Here is a 16,280-nt window from a genome sequence, read left to right as displayed (position 1 = left end):
CCCCGAAACTAGGTACTGGGGGGGAGTGGTGTGAGCCGAATGAGGGGCTCCATGTGTCTGGTGGGGGGGGCAGAGTTCCCCCCCCCGCCCCGACCGGGTGCGTGAGGGGTGTGCGTGGGCATCCACCAGCAAAATCCAGGCTGGACCAGCTGGTGAGCCAAGGACCCATGGGGTGGGTCTGAGGGCTGGGGTCCAGGCAGGGCTGCCGGGGGGGCAGAGGGGCCACGCCGGTGCTCGGGGCGCCCACGAGCGTGTGTGTGTGCGCTTGTGAACCCCGGGGGTGTCTGCCTGCACTAGTGACCTCCCGCCTCTGCCACCCCAGAGGAGGGGGGGGGACGGGGCTGGTGTGTGATGCGGATCCTGAGCGCGGGTGCCGACGGTGGCAGCGCCCCGCCAGTGGCCGTCTGCGTGTCCCGTGTCTGCGTGTCCACGCGTGTCTCTGGGACACGGACATGTGTGCGGGGAGGCCACACGCTGTGCGGGGCTCTTCTTCCACCTCTCGGGCTATGGGAGAAATCCCCCGTGCAGTGGTGCGGCCGGGAGCGGGCAGCCACCGCCCCCCCCCCCACCCCCCCCGCGCCGAGCCGCGCCGCCCGGTCTCGCAACGGGCAGCGCCGGGGGCGGCTGCGGGGCGGCGGACGGCGGGGGCGGGGCGGGCCGCTCCGGCCCTTGATTGGTGGGAGGTGCCGGCGGGGGGAGGCGGGGTCGCGCTGTGATTGGCGCTTTGGCCGCGGCGCGGGGTAGGGGGTGTGGCGTGGTTTCGTTCTCGCGGGAACCGGGCGCTGCGCGGGAAATTCCTTCCGCGGCGGCGGCGGGCAAGGCCGGGTCGGGGATGGTGCTGCGGAGCGGCGGCGGCGGGCGGCGCGCCGAGACGGGCGGCGGCGACCCCGAGGGAGCGCGGTGGGGGCGGCGGGCCGGCGGGCCCCGGGAGCCGGCGGCGGGGGCTGATGGGGCGGCGTCCGGCCGGGACGATGGCCCCGCGCTGTCCGCTCTCAAGCGCCTGGAGCGATCGCAGCGCACGGACCGGCTGGACGCGCTGTTCGGCTTCGAGCGGCCAGCGGAGCCCGGCGAGCGGACGGGCTGGCTCATCAACATGCACCCGGTACGGACCGGCGGGGCGGGGGGGGCGAGCAGCCGACCGATGGGGCCCGGCGGGGGGGGGATGTCCGACGGGGTGACCCTCGGTAGGGCCCGGCGGAGGGGGGGTTGTCCCACGGGGAGGGGTCCGGGATGGGGGGTGTCCCACGGGGAGGCCCTCGGTAGGGCCCGACGGAGGGGGGGGGTGTCCCACGGGGTAGGCTCTCGGTAAGGCCCGGCAGAAGGGGGTGTCCCGCGGGGAGGCCCTCGGTTCCCGTGGAGGGATCCTGGTAGGCCCGGGCGGGGGTCTCACGGAGGGTCCCCACTGAGTCCATGGTGTCCGTGGGCAGACGGAGGTGCTGGATGAGGACCGGCGGTCAGTGAGCGCTGTGGACTACTACTTCATCCAGGAGGACGGGAGCCGCTTCAAGGTGGGTCCCTGGGGTGGCCAGGCAGGGTGCAGAGTCCCACAAGGGGACCCACTGCTGTCACCCGCTTGCTCTCTCCTAGGTGGCCCTGCCCTACAAGCCCTACTTCTACATCGCCACCCAGAAGGTAAGGAGAGGAACCTGGGAGGGCTGAGGTCCCCAGGGAAGGGGACAGTGGGTCCCTGGGGTGCTTGAGACCTCCCAGACATCCTGCTTTGGGATGGTCTTCCCCCCAGGGACAGAGCCACGCTGCTTAGCCCCAGGGTCTTTCGGCAGGGCTGCGAGCGAGAAGTGTCCTCCTTCCTCTCCAAGAAATTCCAAGGGAAGATTGCAAAGCTGGAAACTGTCCCCAAAGAAGACTTGGACCTGGTCGGTATTCCTCTGCGCTCTTGAGTAGCATTTTTTTTTGGACCTCACACAGCTCTAGTGAAGTAGGAAGGGGGCAGAGTAGTGAAGGGAAAGCACGCTTGACTTTAATCTCCTAGTGCTGCTTGTGGTGCCTATCAGAAACGGGTTAGTTATGGCTAATTGCTTATCGGTAGTATTTACATTCCTCTCCAGCTGTTTCACAGTGTGTTCAAGATGTTTAAGTATAGGAATTAAGGAATGATTGGAGGAGGAGAGTGTGTTGTGCAAGGGGGATGCTGCTCCTGCTTGACTTGCTCTTCCTCCTCTTCCCTGGGTGAATCCCACTCGTGGTCCTGCCCGCGTGGGCAGCAGGGCTGCCCGGGTCCCTGCTGTGCAACTCTTGCGTTCTTCCCTGATGTGCCCACCAGAGTCTGGCTGTTTGATGCTCCCACCTCTTTTTCCTTCCACCTGCATCAGTCTGGTCTGCCTTTCCCACCCTCTCTTATGGTGGCCATCCCTCAGTGCTCATCCCCTCTGAGCTGGCTTTGTCTTGCTGCTTTGCAGCCAAATCACTTGGTGGGTCTGAAGAGGAACTACATCAAGCTGTCCTTCAACACGGTGGATGACTTGGTGAAGGTGCGGAAGGAGATCTCTCCTGCTGTGAGGAAAAACAGAGAGCGAGACCAGGCGAGCGACGTCTACACGGCCATGCTGTCGAGGTGGGAGGTCCTTTCAGGGCAGCCAGTCGGTCCCCTCACATTCATACTTGGGACTCCCTTGGTTGTTTCTTAGCTGTCCTCAGAGAGGGGTTGTCCTGCCTGGGATCTGACCCCAGCTATGCCTCTCTGTTGCCCATCTCCAGGGTGGTTCTTCCAGCTCAGTGTTGTACATTGAGAGGCCACAGAGCCTCTGGGATGTGATGTTTTGAGGTGGTACCTCTTGCCTGCCAGTCACATACTTTCCCTGAGAAAGGATACTGGGAGGCACTGGGCAACGTTACTGCTAGCTGTGACTAAAGGGGTGAAAAAAACCTAACAAACATTTTCTCTGAATAAAAAGCCAGGTGCTTGTTTACAAGTTTGGAAACAGTTGCAGGCAGAAAAAAAAAAAACCAAACAAACAAAACCAAACAACTTTGTTTTTAAAGTCAACCGGAATATACACATGAAAAATTGGCCCCTCTCTCTGGTTTCTTGGCCGTGAAGTCTGATTTCAGTTGAAACTTGAGGAAGAAGAATCGAGCAAAATGAGCGCTCCCAGCTCACCTGGAAGGCTCACTGTCCCTGTTCAAAGTGCTTTCCAGGTTGCCTCATTATCCTTGGACTTGTTACCGGGCTTACAAATCCAATGCCGTAAGAACCATTCGTTACACAGGCAGGTGTAGGTTTTGTCTGCCTGTACCTCTGAGCAGACACAGCTCACAGACGTGAGAAAATGGGAATTTAGATGGGGGCGATGGGACTGCGCGTGCTGCCTGTTCCGGGGACGCCTCTGCAAGCAGAGGGTGGTTGCATGGCGGGGAAGTGTTTCCCGTTCTCTCCTCTCCTATCCCTGACTCCTGCTGCCGGGTGTCACCGGTGCCGTTTGGCTGTCCCTCGTGGCCGAGCCTGCAGAGACGTGCCCTCGGGTAAGGCGGCTGCTTCGCTCCGTTCCCCGCAGCGCTCTGACCGGAGGCACCCTGAGCACGGATGAAGAAGGGGCCTCCAGAAAGGTTGCCAACCAGATGGACAACATTGTGGATATGCGGGAGTACGACGTACCCTACCACGTTCGCCTCTCCATTGACCTGAAGATCCACGTGGTGAGTAAGGAATAGGGAAGCTGGAAGAGCTTCGCTTTCCTGCTGCCGTACTCCTGAAGTGCAGGCAGGGTGGAAACATTTCTCTCCAGGACTTTTGCAAAGGTGTCGGTGACAATAAGTTCACGTGTAAAGCTTAGTCCGGAACTGCTGGGCCTTCTCCTTGGTTAAAGATACGCAGAATAGTCAAATGACTGATGCACAGCCACAGTTTGAGCCTTTCTTCTGGGCTGCGTTTAATTCGCACAGCTCTGTCCCCGGCAGCCTGGCGGGAGCGATGCAAGGAGCTGGCCCCGCAGTAAGGCACTGTGCACCCTCCTCTCTCGACAGGCTCACTGGTACAACGTGCGATACCGGGGCAGCACCTACCCCCCCGAAATCACCCGCCGAGATGACCTCGTGGAGCGACCGGTGAGCGTTGGTCGGGCAGGCGTCAGTCTGTCGGGGTGCAGGGCTGGCGCGTCCACCCCGAGGAACTGGTTTCAGATGTGCTGCCGGTGTCGCACCGTGGTGCACAGGGGGAAAGCTTTGTTTCTGGGCTTGGGTAGTCATTTTGGGGTTGATAAAGCAGTAAAATGATTACTGGGGAGAGTATGGTTCACTTGCTGGGCTTAATGGGAGTCCTCTTTAACTTCAAGTCAACTTTAGAATATTTTCTAATGGATTTGGTCCTGCTCAGGATCCTGTCGTTCTCGCCTTTGACATCGAAACCACCAAACTCCCTTTGAAGTTTCCTGATGCGGAGACAGACCAGATCATGATGATCTCCTACATGATTGATGGGCAGGTAAGGGGCAGCAGAGTAGTTTCATCCATGCCAACGTTTTGCCTCCAACCCAGCTCGCTCCAAGCTTGCCTTGCTGCTGGTGTGTGGCTGTGGAAATAAAATTAAAGTCTGAATGATGCATAATATACTCAGTTTCATGGTACCCAGCTCAGCTCAGGATCCTGGTGCTCCTGTGAGGGAGCAGTAGTAACCTGGAGGGCACTGGGACAACTCTGCTGTCCCACGTTGTCTCCCTGTGGCTTCCTTAGCCGATGGCCGGCAATGGTTCAGCAGATGACTCCCAGACAGTTGTTCCCCCTTAACAGAAGCTCTGGCTTTCAAGAGGAAAACACCCCATTGTTTGGACAGCATTTTTGTGTTGCCTGCAAGCCAAGTCCTCCTAACTGTCTCCGTGTCACCTCTCTAGGGCTACCTGATCACAAATAGGGAGATCGTCTCTGAGGATATCGAAGACTTTGAGTTTACTCCCAAGCCGGAGTATGAGGGTCCATTTTGTGTCTTTAACGAACCAGATGAAGTAAGTCAGTTCTGCCCAGCAGGGTTTTTACCTGCCTGGGGCTCTTGTTGGCCAAAGAGAGCTAATAGCTTGCTAGGCCACCTAGCGTGGTGGGTCTGGCAGGGCTGGTCATTCTGTCATTTCTTGGTAATAAGGGCCAGAAAGGTCAGGTTTGGGCTAGGTGAGGTGGAGAAGGGAAGGGTGGAGTAAACTTTATGGTGTCCACCACTGCTTTGTGGAGGAGATGATGTTACTGTATATATGTATCTTTTCTACTCTTCTGTTTCATCCTAGGCTCATTTAATCCAGAGGTGGTTTGAACATGTCCAGGAGACCAAACCCACCATCATCGTCACATACAATGGAGACTTCTTTGACTGGTAAGATCAGGAATGAATGCCAAGCTGGCAAGGTGTCACCCGAGCTGTGGGGCAGGGTCAAGTACCAGCCTCGACGTCCTTCCATAGCTCACACAGTGGTGATAGTGCGTGATCCATGCCAACTGTCCAGCCAGTTTGAGCACCTCCCCAAATCCTATGGTCACTGGCTTGGAAGTATGAGCTTCTGTAGAGTCCCATCCACTTGGCCGAGCGGCTTTAAAGCCTTGTCAATGTGGCAACGCTGGTGTGTGGATGAGCCCAGTTTTGGGAGAGTAGAGACAAGGTCAAAAGAGACCTGGAAGATAACGGGGAGAGGAGTGCAGGCAAGCGATCCTTCGGGAAACAAGGGGAGAGGGACCACGTGCTTCCCCCTCCCGGTGCAGGATGTAAGCAAGCACCTCTGCCTCTCGGGTCATGCTGCAATCCTGTCCTGCAGGAAGTTTTCCCTGTGGCCAGATACCACAGATAAATCGCACGAAAAATTCTTTAGGTAGTTTGTAAGGAAGCTGTTGTGAACCCGTTGTCGGAGATGAAGGGAGATGGCTGTTCTGTTCCTTCTCTTCACATTGCCTCTTTCCCCAGGCCCTTTGTGGAAGCAAGAGCAGCAGCCCATGGAATTGATATGTATCAGGAAATTGGGTTTCAGAAGGACAGCCAGGGAGAGTACAAAGCATCCCAGTGCATCCACATGGACTGTCTAAGGTACCAAACGCTGCCCCTCTACCGTATAACTGCAGCTTTACCTCTTGAATTTATACAAAATACCTACAGTTGTGTTGGAATACTGTCTTCCGCCTGTCTGTTGGAAGCTTTTGTGTGTTGTACCTCCCTAGGCTGGCGTGGTAGTCTGTTTGACTGTGCTGCTACCCCTTGGCGCTCTGCATACTGCAGAAGCTGCCAAGCCTTCCCCGTGAAGGGCTGTAGGGGCTGTCTCTGTCCCTGCAGCCTGCCGATGGCTGTCCTTGGGTGTTCGAGGTCTGATTTGGAGATGGAGAAAGGGTGGGCTAAGATCAGGCCAATGGAGTGGGGAAGGGACCATATCCTAACCCAACAGCCTCCTGGCACAGCCAGGAGAGGAAAGGACACATCGTGCATGCATGGGAGAGAGAACAAAGTTGGGGTTTTTATGGGGTTTTCCTCCACTGGAGCAGTGTCTGGACTTTGGAGAGTCCTTGCAGTCCTGGTGGTGTCTCCTCTAGTGGTTAAATGCTTATCGTGAGGCCACTGGAGGAGTTGGAAGGTGGTAATTCTGAGCAGTGGTGATGGTATGGATAGTGGGGTTTCTCCTGGTTGGGATTTAAGTGCATTGGTAGAGATGCAGGATATGTGAAGCTGGGCAGCCTCTCACTCCACTGCGCTTGGATGCTCTGCTCTCGGCTGTCGTCAGTGAGAGGTCCCCTTTGCGATCGAGGTCCTGTTTGCAAGCCTGAGCCCCTTTGTGAAAGGCAGGGCTCGTTTCTCCGCACAATCTGGTATTTTCATGATTTTGTCCAGGTGGGTGAAGAGAGACAGTTACCTCCCAGTGGGAAGTCACAACCTGAAAGCAGCAGCTAAAGCAAAACTGGGTTATGATCCAGTGGAGCTGGACCCTGAAGAGATGTGCCGGATGGCTACGGAGGAGCCTCAGGTATTCCCTCCCTCCCTGTACTGTATCTCCTCTGAGCAACTGGAAAACAAGCCTAGAGCAGTGGCATTATGATTGAATCTTTAACAGTTACAAAATGGATTTGCTTAATGCAGTGGGTTTTGAGAAATTAACTCAGTCTCCCCAAATTGCCGATGCCTTAGAAGCACTTGAGCTTGTGGGGAGAAAGAACAGGATTTCTTTGAAGTGGTTCTAGCACTGCCTTGCACTGTGTATTCTCTGTATTTATTTATATCGCTGTGAGGTGGCAGGCACCACCTAAATCCGAAACACCCCAAAGAGCCGTTACTCGCTGGAGGGACAAGAAACAGGCTTCGTGTTCCAGGTGTCGCAAGCTAAAGATTTCTGCCAAAAAAAAAGAAAAAAAGCAGATTTCTGCTAAAGCCCTGGAGCAGCCTCCTGGTTCCCATACAGGGCGACATCCGCGCCGTGCGCTCATCCTCCCCATTTCTTCTCATTCAAAGCTGACACATCGCTGTGCAGTTGGAGCTAGAGCAGGGTGTCCTCGGAAGCGAACAGAGTACCCTTTGCAACCCCCGATATGGAGAAATACGCCTTTGCCTTCTTCCTGCCGATACGAGCGTGTCCAGCGGGAATCAAAGATTATTGTCATTGAGCTGCTCTATCACGTGGGATTGGGATTAATTTGCCTCTCGCCTTTCCCCGACAGACCCTGGCCACCTATTCAGTGTCCGACGCGGTCGCTACCTATTACATGTATATGAAGTACGTGCATCCTTTCATTTTCGCCTTGTGCACCATCATTCCCATGGAGCCTGATGAGGTGGGTGCACTCCTCAAACGATGGTTTCTTTGCTGGGCGAAGAGACGTGTCTCCCACGCTGCAGGGACACTCTGGCCAGGGACCTGATTCCCACTGCCCGGATACTTTCCCATCTGGAGGGAGGGTGGATTTGGAGGCTACTCCTTACTCTCCACAGCTCTGGGGTGTTTTGAGAGAGGCGCTGAAGAACCAGAGACCTGAGGGTTGGCAGTATAGGGCTGGAGCAAGAAAGTATGGCCGATGGTCCATGCTGAGCCAAGTTTACTTGCAGTCGTGGTCATACAAAGCTGGGTCTCCCGATGGCTGTTGTCAGCTGTAGGGAGGATGGTTAGGAAGGTGTCTGCACATTTAGGAAATGTCCCTTTGTCCCCCCCCGGTTTAGCCTACAAAGGCACTGGATAGTGTCAGGAGGTGATGGCAACAGAGGTCTGGAGATCTTTGTACAGTCTGCAGCCCGCTCTCCTACCGGCCAACATGAAGGAGTCAGTGCTGGTTTCTCACCTGCTCCTGTCATCCTTGCTGTGGGCTGCAGCACTGCCCACTGTACGGTCACACGTGTCACCACCTGAAGCCATCTGGCTCGCTGACATGGCTGTAAGGCTAGTCAGGGCCCACCAGCGCTGGTACAGCACTTCCTGCTGAATCACAGGAAAGTTTGAGTTGGAAGGGACCTTCAAAGATCATCTAATCCACCTCCCTCCAGCCCAGGTTGCTCCAAGCCCCGTCCAACCTGGCCCTGAACACCTCCAGGGATGGGGCAGCCACAGCTTCCCTGGGCAACCTGGGCCAGGGGCTCACCGCCCTCACAGCAAAGAATTTCTTCCTGATACCTAATCTAAATCTACTCTTTTTGAGTTTAAAACCAGCTTTGATGTCTCTCCTGCAGGTGTTAAGAAAAGGATCTGGGACACTGTGTGAGGCGCTGCTGATGGTTCAGGCCTATCATGCCAACATCATCTTCCCCAACAAGCAGGAGCAGGAATTCAACAAACTCACAGAAGATGGCCACGTGCTGGATTCGGAGACGTACGTGGGAGGCCATGTGGAAGCGCTGGAATCTGGGGTCTTCCGCAGTGACATCCCCTGCCGCTTCAAAATGGTAAGGGGCCACGCAGCCAAGCCCTGTCCTCAGGGAGTGTGGTGGTGAGGAATAACCCTCCACTGGTGTTAACATCTCCTGCTGGGCTTGGGCAGTCCCTGTCATACTTCAAGAGACCTTGAGCACCTGAAGCTGCATGGAGCTTGGCTGGAAACGGATGGGGGGAGGCCTCCAAGTGGCCATCTATGCCTCACTTGGAGAGCAACTGTGAAAAGAAGGCTTAGAGGAGACCTTATCTTGTCTCCAAGTATTTAAAGAGTGGCTACAAAGAAGATGGAGACTTTCTTTTTACAAGGAGTCATGTGGAAAAGATGAGGGGATGAGGAAAAGATGAGGGGATGAGGGATAATGGGTACAAGTCACTCCTGGGGAGATTCCAATTGGACACAAGAGGAAAATTTTTTTACAATGAGCACAAGCAGCCATTGGGATAATCTCCCCAGGGAAGTGGTGGATTGCCCAATATTGGACACTTTTAAGATTCAGCTGGCCAGAGTGCTGGGCCATCTTGTCTAGACCGTGCTTTTGCCAAGAAGGTTGGACCAGATGATCCTTGAGGTCCCTTCCAACCTGGTATTCTATGAGTCTATGATATATATCACATACTGGAAGCGAGCCAGACCTTGTTGACAGCAAGGGAGAGTGGTGAAGTGGGGTTTGGGGTTTGGTTTTGAGCCAGTGGTTCTTGGAAGATATGCCTCCCTCTCCTTGGGGTCCTGTCCTCCCTCTGTCCTTCTCCCACCCAAACTAAGCTTCTTCTGAACCCTTCCTGGGCGGTTTTCACCTGTTTCTGGTTCACGCTGCTGTCTCCATCACCTCCCCCTTGCTCTGCTTCATTCCTGTGTTGTGCTCAGGGACTCAAGTTTTCAGAGGTGGCTTGACTCTCAGCTTAGCGCGGGACATTTTGGTGGATATCATCTAATGAATGATCATGGGGGAGGATGCGCTGGGTGTATAAAAGGATCTAGGGCTGAATCTTTGGACCCTTTGCACCAGCCAGCATGCGACCATGAGAGCTGCTGCTCGTTAGCTGCCTTTGTCTCTTCCTTTTGTTGCTTTATTTATTTTTTTTTTTTTGAGCTGGTATCAGTGGTGCAGACCCTGCCCGTACCTCAACATGCTGCCCTATGCTGCAGGGCTGTACTTAGAGCTCCCCAAATCAGGCAGGGACACAGCAGCAGGGCAGGAGCTGCCAGCCTGCAGCTGGGGGACGGCAGCCCACGCTCTCGGTGCTGTCCCCTCCCCCCTGCAGAACCCTGCTGCCTTCGACTTCCTGGTGCAGCACGTGGAGAAGACGCTGCGGCACGCCATTGAGGAGGAGGAGGGTTTGCCGTTGGATCAAGTCACCAACTTCCAGGAGGTATGTCACCTTCTGGGCTTGGCGGGGAGGGCTGAGCTGCCAGGCTGGGGCTGCAGCCTGTTCAGGTTCATTTTATACTCTATGGAGAAAGACCAAGAGGTCCATCAATGGGCACCTGCAGAGCAGATGGTGTTGAGGGATGTTATAAGCAGCCGCCGCCTCTAGCAACCCTAGCCAGGACACCTCTGCCCAGCCACTGGAGCCCAGCCGGGGGATCCAGGGTCTCTGCCTTGGCTGAGGGACACGGTTCCTGCTTTCCCCTTTGCAGGTTCAACCAGGAGCAAAGCTCTGAGAGAGCTGGGAAGGGATTTAGTCAGAAGACAAACCCCTCAGATATCCCAAATACTCATGTTCCTCTTGTTCCCCACTTCTTATTGGCTACAAAGTGCAGGTCGCCCCTCTCCAAAGCCAAGTCTGGAGTTTCTTGGAGGGCATCATCAGTTAGTGACTGGGGACTTCTGGTCGTCTCCATTAACCCATTTGCACTGAAAAGGTCCTTGATCAAGTAACCTTTAGGAAGTAGCTGCTCTCACCTTCCATGTACCCCTACAGATAAAGCCTACCTTGGAGGTCCAAAACAAAACCTAAAGTGCCGGTGGTCGAGAAGTTCCTGATGCTGCTCCTTTGGTCCTTGAAATCCTTCCCCAGAGTCAGTGGCGGTCTCCCTGTCCAGGATTAAAGGACCAAATTCAACAGGTATTTCACTCATGAACTCCCTCCTGTCTGAGTTGCACTTCTTTTTGTCTTGCCTCAGGTTTGTGATGAAATCAAGGTCAAACTGAATTCCCTGAAGGATGTTCCGAACAGAATTGAGTGTCCCCTTATCTACCATCTAGATGTGGGGGCCATGTACCCCAACATCATTCTGACCAACAGGTTGCAGGTGGGTAGCATCAACCTTGTCTCTCCTAATTTGTCTTTCAGATGACCTTGGTTGTCCCTCTGATTGGATCCCCTTAGCAGCAAGGGCTGAACTTTCTGCTCAGGGCAGGGGGATGAGATAAGGCTGGGTGTGAAATTCAGACAATCTGCCATGGATGCCAGGTCCACAGAGGTTGAGCTGCAACTTTAGCTAGGACTCTTCCCCCCAAAACAGCTATTGTTTTTGTGGGTTTTGTGCTCCCGAAAAGCTCTGGAAAGGAGAACTCACTGAGTACCATCTCTGATGTTCACAGCTATGTTCTTCTGCCACCCAGTGCCTGTTCTGGCACGAGTTGTCGTTTGGAGAGCTGTCCCCTCTAACACCTGTATGTCTCTTACTCGCTTCCAGCCCTCAGCCATGGTGGATGAGGCCACCTGTGCCGCCTGTGACTTCAACAAGCCGGGTGCCAACTGCCAGCGCCGCATGACTTGGCAGTGGAGAGGAGAGTTCAGTAAGTACAGCAAGGACCACACAGCCCAACCCACAGAGGTGGAGATGAATTCCTGCTTCTCCCCTGGGAAACTGATAGCTGCCCTCCTCTGCAGTGCCCGCCAGCCGCAGCGAGTATCACCGCATCCAGCAGCAGCTGGAGTCGGAGAAGTTCCCTCCCCTGTCCCCCGACGGAGCACCCCGCGCCTTCCACGAGCTCTCCCGGGAAGAACAGGCCAAGTACGAGAAAAAGCGGCTGGCAGGTAAAAAAAAAAAAAAAAAACAAACCAAAAAAACCCCAAAACATCAACATCACCGCAGAGCGGTGTTTTGCAATCTAGACTGTGAGCAGTGCTCACCGTTAATTACCTCTCTTACAGCTGTGGGGTTAGTTCAGACTGGGTCTGGGTTCAGACTGGGTCTGGTCTCAGACTATGCTTTGCGGACCTTCTCCAGGATCCCAGCAGGCTCCTGTGTGCTTCCCAAAGAGGGACCAGGCACCAGTGCCTGTGTCGGTGTTTTCTCCTTTTGTCTGTTGAGAGCCATGGATTTGAGCTGAAACAGGAATGGCTCCATTTTTGGAAGGCTGCAAATTAAAGCCTGTTAATGAAAGGGAAACATAACATTATCCCATCACCTGGAGTGATGCTGTTCAGCAGAACCTTGCAGCTGGCTGGGGGCAGAGCCTGGGTTTGTGGATAGGCCATACACGCACCAACGATGAGTTTATTTCCCCCACTTGTCCCTGCGTCTCCATAATGAGGTGCTGCTTCTCTCCATGCTGGTATCTTCCTTCCCCTCCCTTTCGTAGTAGGACTGTCTCCCCGCTCACCCATTTCTGCTGCTCGGATATCTCCCTGTCCATACTGTGCCCATCCCTCTGTCCGTAGTGGGGCAACCATCCCTCAGAAGCTCCCTCAGCTTCTTCCCTTGACTAGATTACTGCCGCAAGGCATACAAGAAGATCCACGTCACCAAGGTGGAGGAACGAGTTACCACCATCTGCCAGCGAGAGAATTCTTTCTATGTGGACACGGTGCGAGCTTTCAGGGACCGCCGCTACGAGTTCAAGGGGCTGCACAAGGTACCGAGCTCAACTTCTGGTTTAACTTGTCTTGCCAAGGCTGGGGACCTCTCATCTCTCATTGAAAACCTGAGCGCTAAAGGATTGCTCTATTCAGCCTTAGTAGTCAAGAAGGATGTGGTGGAGCTCCTGACAGCTGTGGCTTCTTGCTGCCGAATCTTCAGCGGCTGCCACGGCATCTACTGCCTCTGTGGTGCTGTCAGAAACAAAGCTGCATCTTCAGCTTTCACTGGGTTTAGCAAATCTTCAGCTAGTCTCTGTTGTGATATCTCTGACCTGGCCGGGTTCAATCTGGGGCATTCTTCCTACTTTGGAGAAAAGAGACCACCTGAGAATCATAGAATCATAGAATCGCTGAGGTTGGAAGGGACCTTTAAGATCATCGAGTCCAACCATTAACCTGCTCTGACAAAACCACTTCTAAACCATGTCCCCAAGTACCACGTCTACCCTTTAAACACCCTCCAGGGATGGCGAATCCACCCGCTCCCTGGGCAGCCTGTTCCAATGTTTAATAACCCTTTCAGTGAAAAAAAACTTCCTAATATCCAATCTAAACCTCGCCTGAGAAGCAAGGTAGACCTCAGGTTAACGAACAGTTGGGTCCAGGAGGATGCTCTAGTACTCTGCTGGTTGAGGTTCATGCTAGAGGAGACCAAGGCACATTATTCTTGGAGGGTGTTGAAGGCAATGTCAAGGCCCTGGCACTCTGCCTCTGGTGGAGTTAATTAACGAGCAGTTTGCTTTGCGGTTGCTCCCAGGTGCCTCTTCTGCCCTGAGTCACAGACCTGGCCGAGAGGCTTTTTCTACACAGGTGGTTCTGCTCTTTAGCCAGACATCATCGATTGCTGCAGGTAGTGTATTCGGTTCTTGCCTGCGTGCACGTGGTGCAGCACAGCTGATGCAGGCGGGCAGCGCTGCCGGTGCTGCTTGAATTCTGATTGTCACCGTCAGAGTTATGGTTGGTGCTGCAGGTCCCTCCTACCATGTGGCAAAGTGCTTCTGGCCAACTCCTCCTCTGCTGCAAAAGAAAAAGGAATGTTTAGCTCATGCCACTGATCTTTGGCAAAGATATAGTGTTGTCGAGTTGTAATTCTATACTGGGACTGAGGGGGAACCAGTTGGATACCACTGGTAGTGATGTGTGGGATCATCCTGACTCTGCCTGCGGCTCGCAGGTGTGGAAGAAGAAGCTGTCTGCAGCGGTGGAAACAGGAGACGCCTCTGAAGTGAAGCGCTGCAAGAACATGGAAATCCTGTATGACTCCTTGCAGCTGGCCCACAAGTGCATCCTCAACTCTTTCTATGGCTACGTCATGCGGAAAGGGTGAGTCTTCCCCCAGGGTGATGCTGGGGTTCCCCAGAGAGGACCTTTGGAAACGGGGACTGTCCTAGGGAGGCCATCACTTGCTTCTGAAGCACCAGACGAAGGTGGGTGCTGTCTGTAACGCTCTCCTCTTGCTTCTGCCAATGATTTCTCATCCTGGAGACTCTTGCCAGACTTTGTGTTGGCCATAAGTGACGGGAATCTTGTCTGCTAGTGGGTTTCCAGCTTTTCTGAAGTGTCGTAACTAGGGCAAGGAGAACAGTTGACCAAGAGCCAGTGTTGATGTGTTTCTTGCCCTTCTTCATCTGGAGGCCCTCCTGCCCTTTCCGTAGCTGGGTTTGGGAGGGACCACTTCATCCCCTTCACTTTGACTCCTCTGCTTACAGGGCTCGCTGGTACTCCATGGAAATGGCTGGCATCGTCTGCTTCACGGGAGCGAATATCATCACTCAGGCCAGGGAACTGATCGAGCAGATTGGGTGAGTATGCGCTGACCTGGGGAAGAATGGTCCGTTTGCATCTGGGGCAGATGTGGGAGCAAGTTAAAAACACCTGAGCTTTCAGCAGATAGTGTTGAAGATTCAGATTTCTGACCCTGCTGTGGTTATTCTGTTGTATTAAGAGGGTGTGCTTTGCAGAAGGGCCCAGAGAATGCATACAACAGGCTGCCTCTGCCTTTATGGGGGACACAGAGCTGAGCCTCCCCTATCGTCCTCTCTCCTGACAGTGACCATCCTTCCTTCCTTCCTTAGGAGACCTCTGGAACTGGATACCGATGGGATTTGGTGTGTCCTTCCCAACAGCTTCCCGGAGAACTTTGTCATCAAGTCAACCAATGCCAAGAAGCCAAAGGTGACAATCTCCTACCCAGGTGCCATGCTGAACATCCTGGTGAAGGTGAGTCTTGCGCCCATCCAGGCCAGCTCTGCGGTCTGGGAAAAGGAGGTGGAGGACTGACAAGGGAGGAGAACCTCTCTTCCGTGTCCACTCCCCGTGTAGCGAGCCGGATGTTGGGGCTGATGGCCCTGCTTGCTGCACAGCTGCATTGTGCCCTGGAGAGCACCTGAGTGGAGGGAGAAGCTCCGATGTCCCTGCAGCAGAGAGGGTGGTGTGTAAGAGGGCATGGTCGGTGCGTGCTCACCTGTGCAGGCTAGAGCAAGGTCCAAACCCATCCTCTGCTTGCTCCAGCCTCTGTAAGACAAAATAATGTAATCTTAGGGTCCAAAGCATTTTTCACCTCAACAGGCAAGTTGGTTGTTTTGATTTTTGAGTCCTAAATTGTGCTGTAGTTTTCAGAAGGGTGCTCAGCGATCCCTTTAGGCAGGGGATGCCCGAGGGGCATCTCCTGGTGAAACCAGCCCGGCTGTTGGGTGAAGCTGTTCTCCTGGGGCTTTGCCCATAGGAAGGCTTCACGAATGATCAGTACCAAGAGCTGCAGGACCCAGCTTCTCTCACCTACGTCACACGCTCAGAGAACAGCATCTTTTTTGAAGTGGATGGACCTTACCTGGCGATGATCCTCCCAGCTTCCAAGGAGGAGGGCAAGAAGCTGAAGAAAAGGTGAGATTTCAAAGCTTGAAATATTATCACTTCTCCTGGCTAACAGATTGAAGGCCTCTTTCCCTTCGTGCATGTGGGGCGTGTTGGTCCTTGCCCCTGGAGCTGGCAGCACGCTTGATTCACTGGCTTTAAATGGCAAGTTACTTTGAATCGTCTTTGAATCCAGCTATGCACTTGCCTCTGGTGCCATATTATGTCTATAAATTTCAGAAGATAACAGCAAAACAACATTTCTACAAGTTGGTGACCAGACATGATCTCCTTGTTTGGCTCTGAGGTGTGCAGGAGAACTTTCACTTTCCTTCTGAGGACTTCTCATACTGCTTATATTCAACCTAATCTGTTTAAACTCACCAGTCCATCTCTCAGGAGTCCACAGACCCCTAGCAATGCTTCTCCTAGGTGTTTCCCCTTCCTTCTCCGTCTGGAAGGAGGAACAGGTCCTGCCATTACCGTCACGTTACAGTATAGTTGTACACAAACTTCACCGATTTCTCTGCAGCCTTCTAAGTAGGAACGTGGGCTAGAGCAGTAGCAACCACTAGCTAGAGGGGTGCCCACAGACCTGCGTCTGGCTCCAAGAAATGCTGTCGCTGCCCTCCAGCACCCTCTGTCCTTACAGCTCTACGCTGCTTTCTGCTTAATGCCCCATCGGACAAGCCCCAGGCATCCACCGTCTGCACACAGGAGTCAAGGTGATGCCAAGCATTGAGCAGGTTCTGCTCATAGGACTCTTATCTCGGGGCCGCTTGGTTT

General features: G+C 54.3%; 1 protein-coding gene across 1 annotated transcript in view; it reads left to right on the top strand.

Moving 5' to 3' along the window:
* Positions 1 to 832: 832 nt before the first annotated feature.
* POLE (DNA polymerase epsilon, catalytic subunit) overlaps positions 833 to 16,280 on the top strand; it is a gene marked incomplete at its 5' end in the record, with an annotated part of 32,501 nt that continues 17,053 nt past the window's right edge. Inside the window, 24 exons of the mRNA XM_082491898.1 lie at positions 833 to 895; positions 932 to 1,102; positions 1,428 to 1,508; positions 1,588 to 1,632; positions 1,782 to 1,874; positions 2,418 to 2,572; positions 3,513 to 3,654; positions 3,982 to 4,062; positions 4,331 to 4,438; positions 4,845 to 4,955; positions 5,229 to 5,314; positions 5,897 to 6,016; positions 6,809 to 6,941; positions 7,630 to 7,743; positions 8,630 to 8,842; positions 10,095 to 10,202; positions 10,957 to 11,085; positions 11,473 to 11,575; positions 11,670 to 11,816; positions 12,492 to 12,637; positions 13,816 to 13,964; positions 14,351 to 14,443; positions 14,717 to 14,861; positions 15,367 to 15,524. Of these exons, the coding sequence (XP_082348024.1) occupies positions 833 to 895; positions 932 to 1,102; positions 1,428 to 1,508; positions 1,588 to 1,632; positions 1,782 to 1,874; positions 2,418 to 2,572; positions 3,513 to 3,654; positions 3,982 to 4,062; positions 4,331 to 4,438; positions 4,845 to 4,955; positions 5,229 to 5,314; positions 5,897 to 6,016; positions 6,809 to 6,941; positions 7,630 to 7,743; positions 8,630 to 8,842; positions 10,095 to 10,202; positions 10,957 to 11,085; positions 11,473 to 11,575; positions 11,670 to 11,816; positions 12,492 to 12,637; positions 13,816 to 13,964; positions 14,351 to 14,443; positions 14,717 to 14,861; positions 15,367 to 15,524 (2,894 nt within the window). The remainder of the gene's footprint in view (positions 896 to 931; positions 1,103 to 1,427; positions 1,509 to 1,587; positions 1,633 to 1,781; positions 1,875 to 2,417; positions 2,573 to 3,512; positions 3,655 to 3,981; positions 4,063 to 4,330; positions 4,439 to 4,844; positions 4,956 to 5,228; positions 5,315 to 5,896; positions 6,017 to 6,808; positions 6,942 to 7,629; positions 7,744 to 8,629; positions 8,843 to 10,094; positions 10,203 to 10,956; positions 11,086 to 11,472; positions 11,576 to 11,669; positions 11,817 to 12,491; positions 12,638 to 13,815; positions 13,965 to 14,350; positions 14,444 to 14,716; positions 14,862 to 15,366; positions 15,525 to 16,280) is intronic.

Source organism: Vanellus vanellus (assembly GCF_965231255.1).
Source record: "Vanellus vanellus genome assembly, chromosome: 16".
Lineage (NCBI taxonomy): Eukaryota > Metazoa > Chordata > Aves > Charadriiformes > Charadriidae > Vanellus > Vanellus vanellus.
Note: the sequence above shows the minus strand (reverse complement) of the source record. Positions and strands in the feature narration are given on the sequence as shown.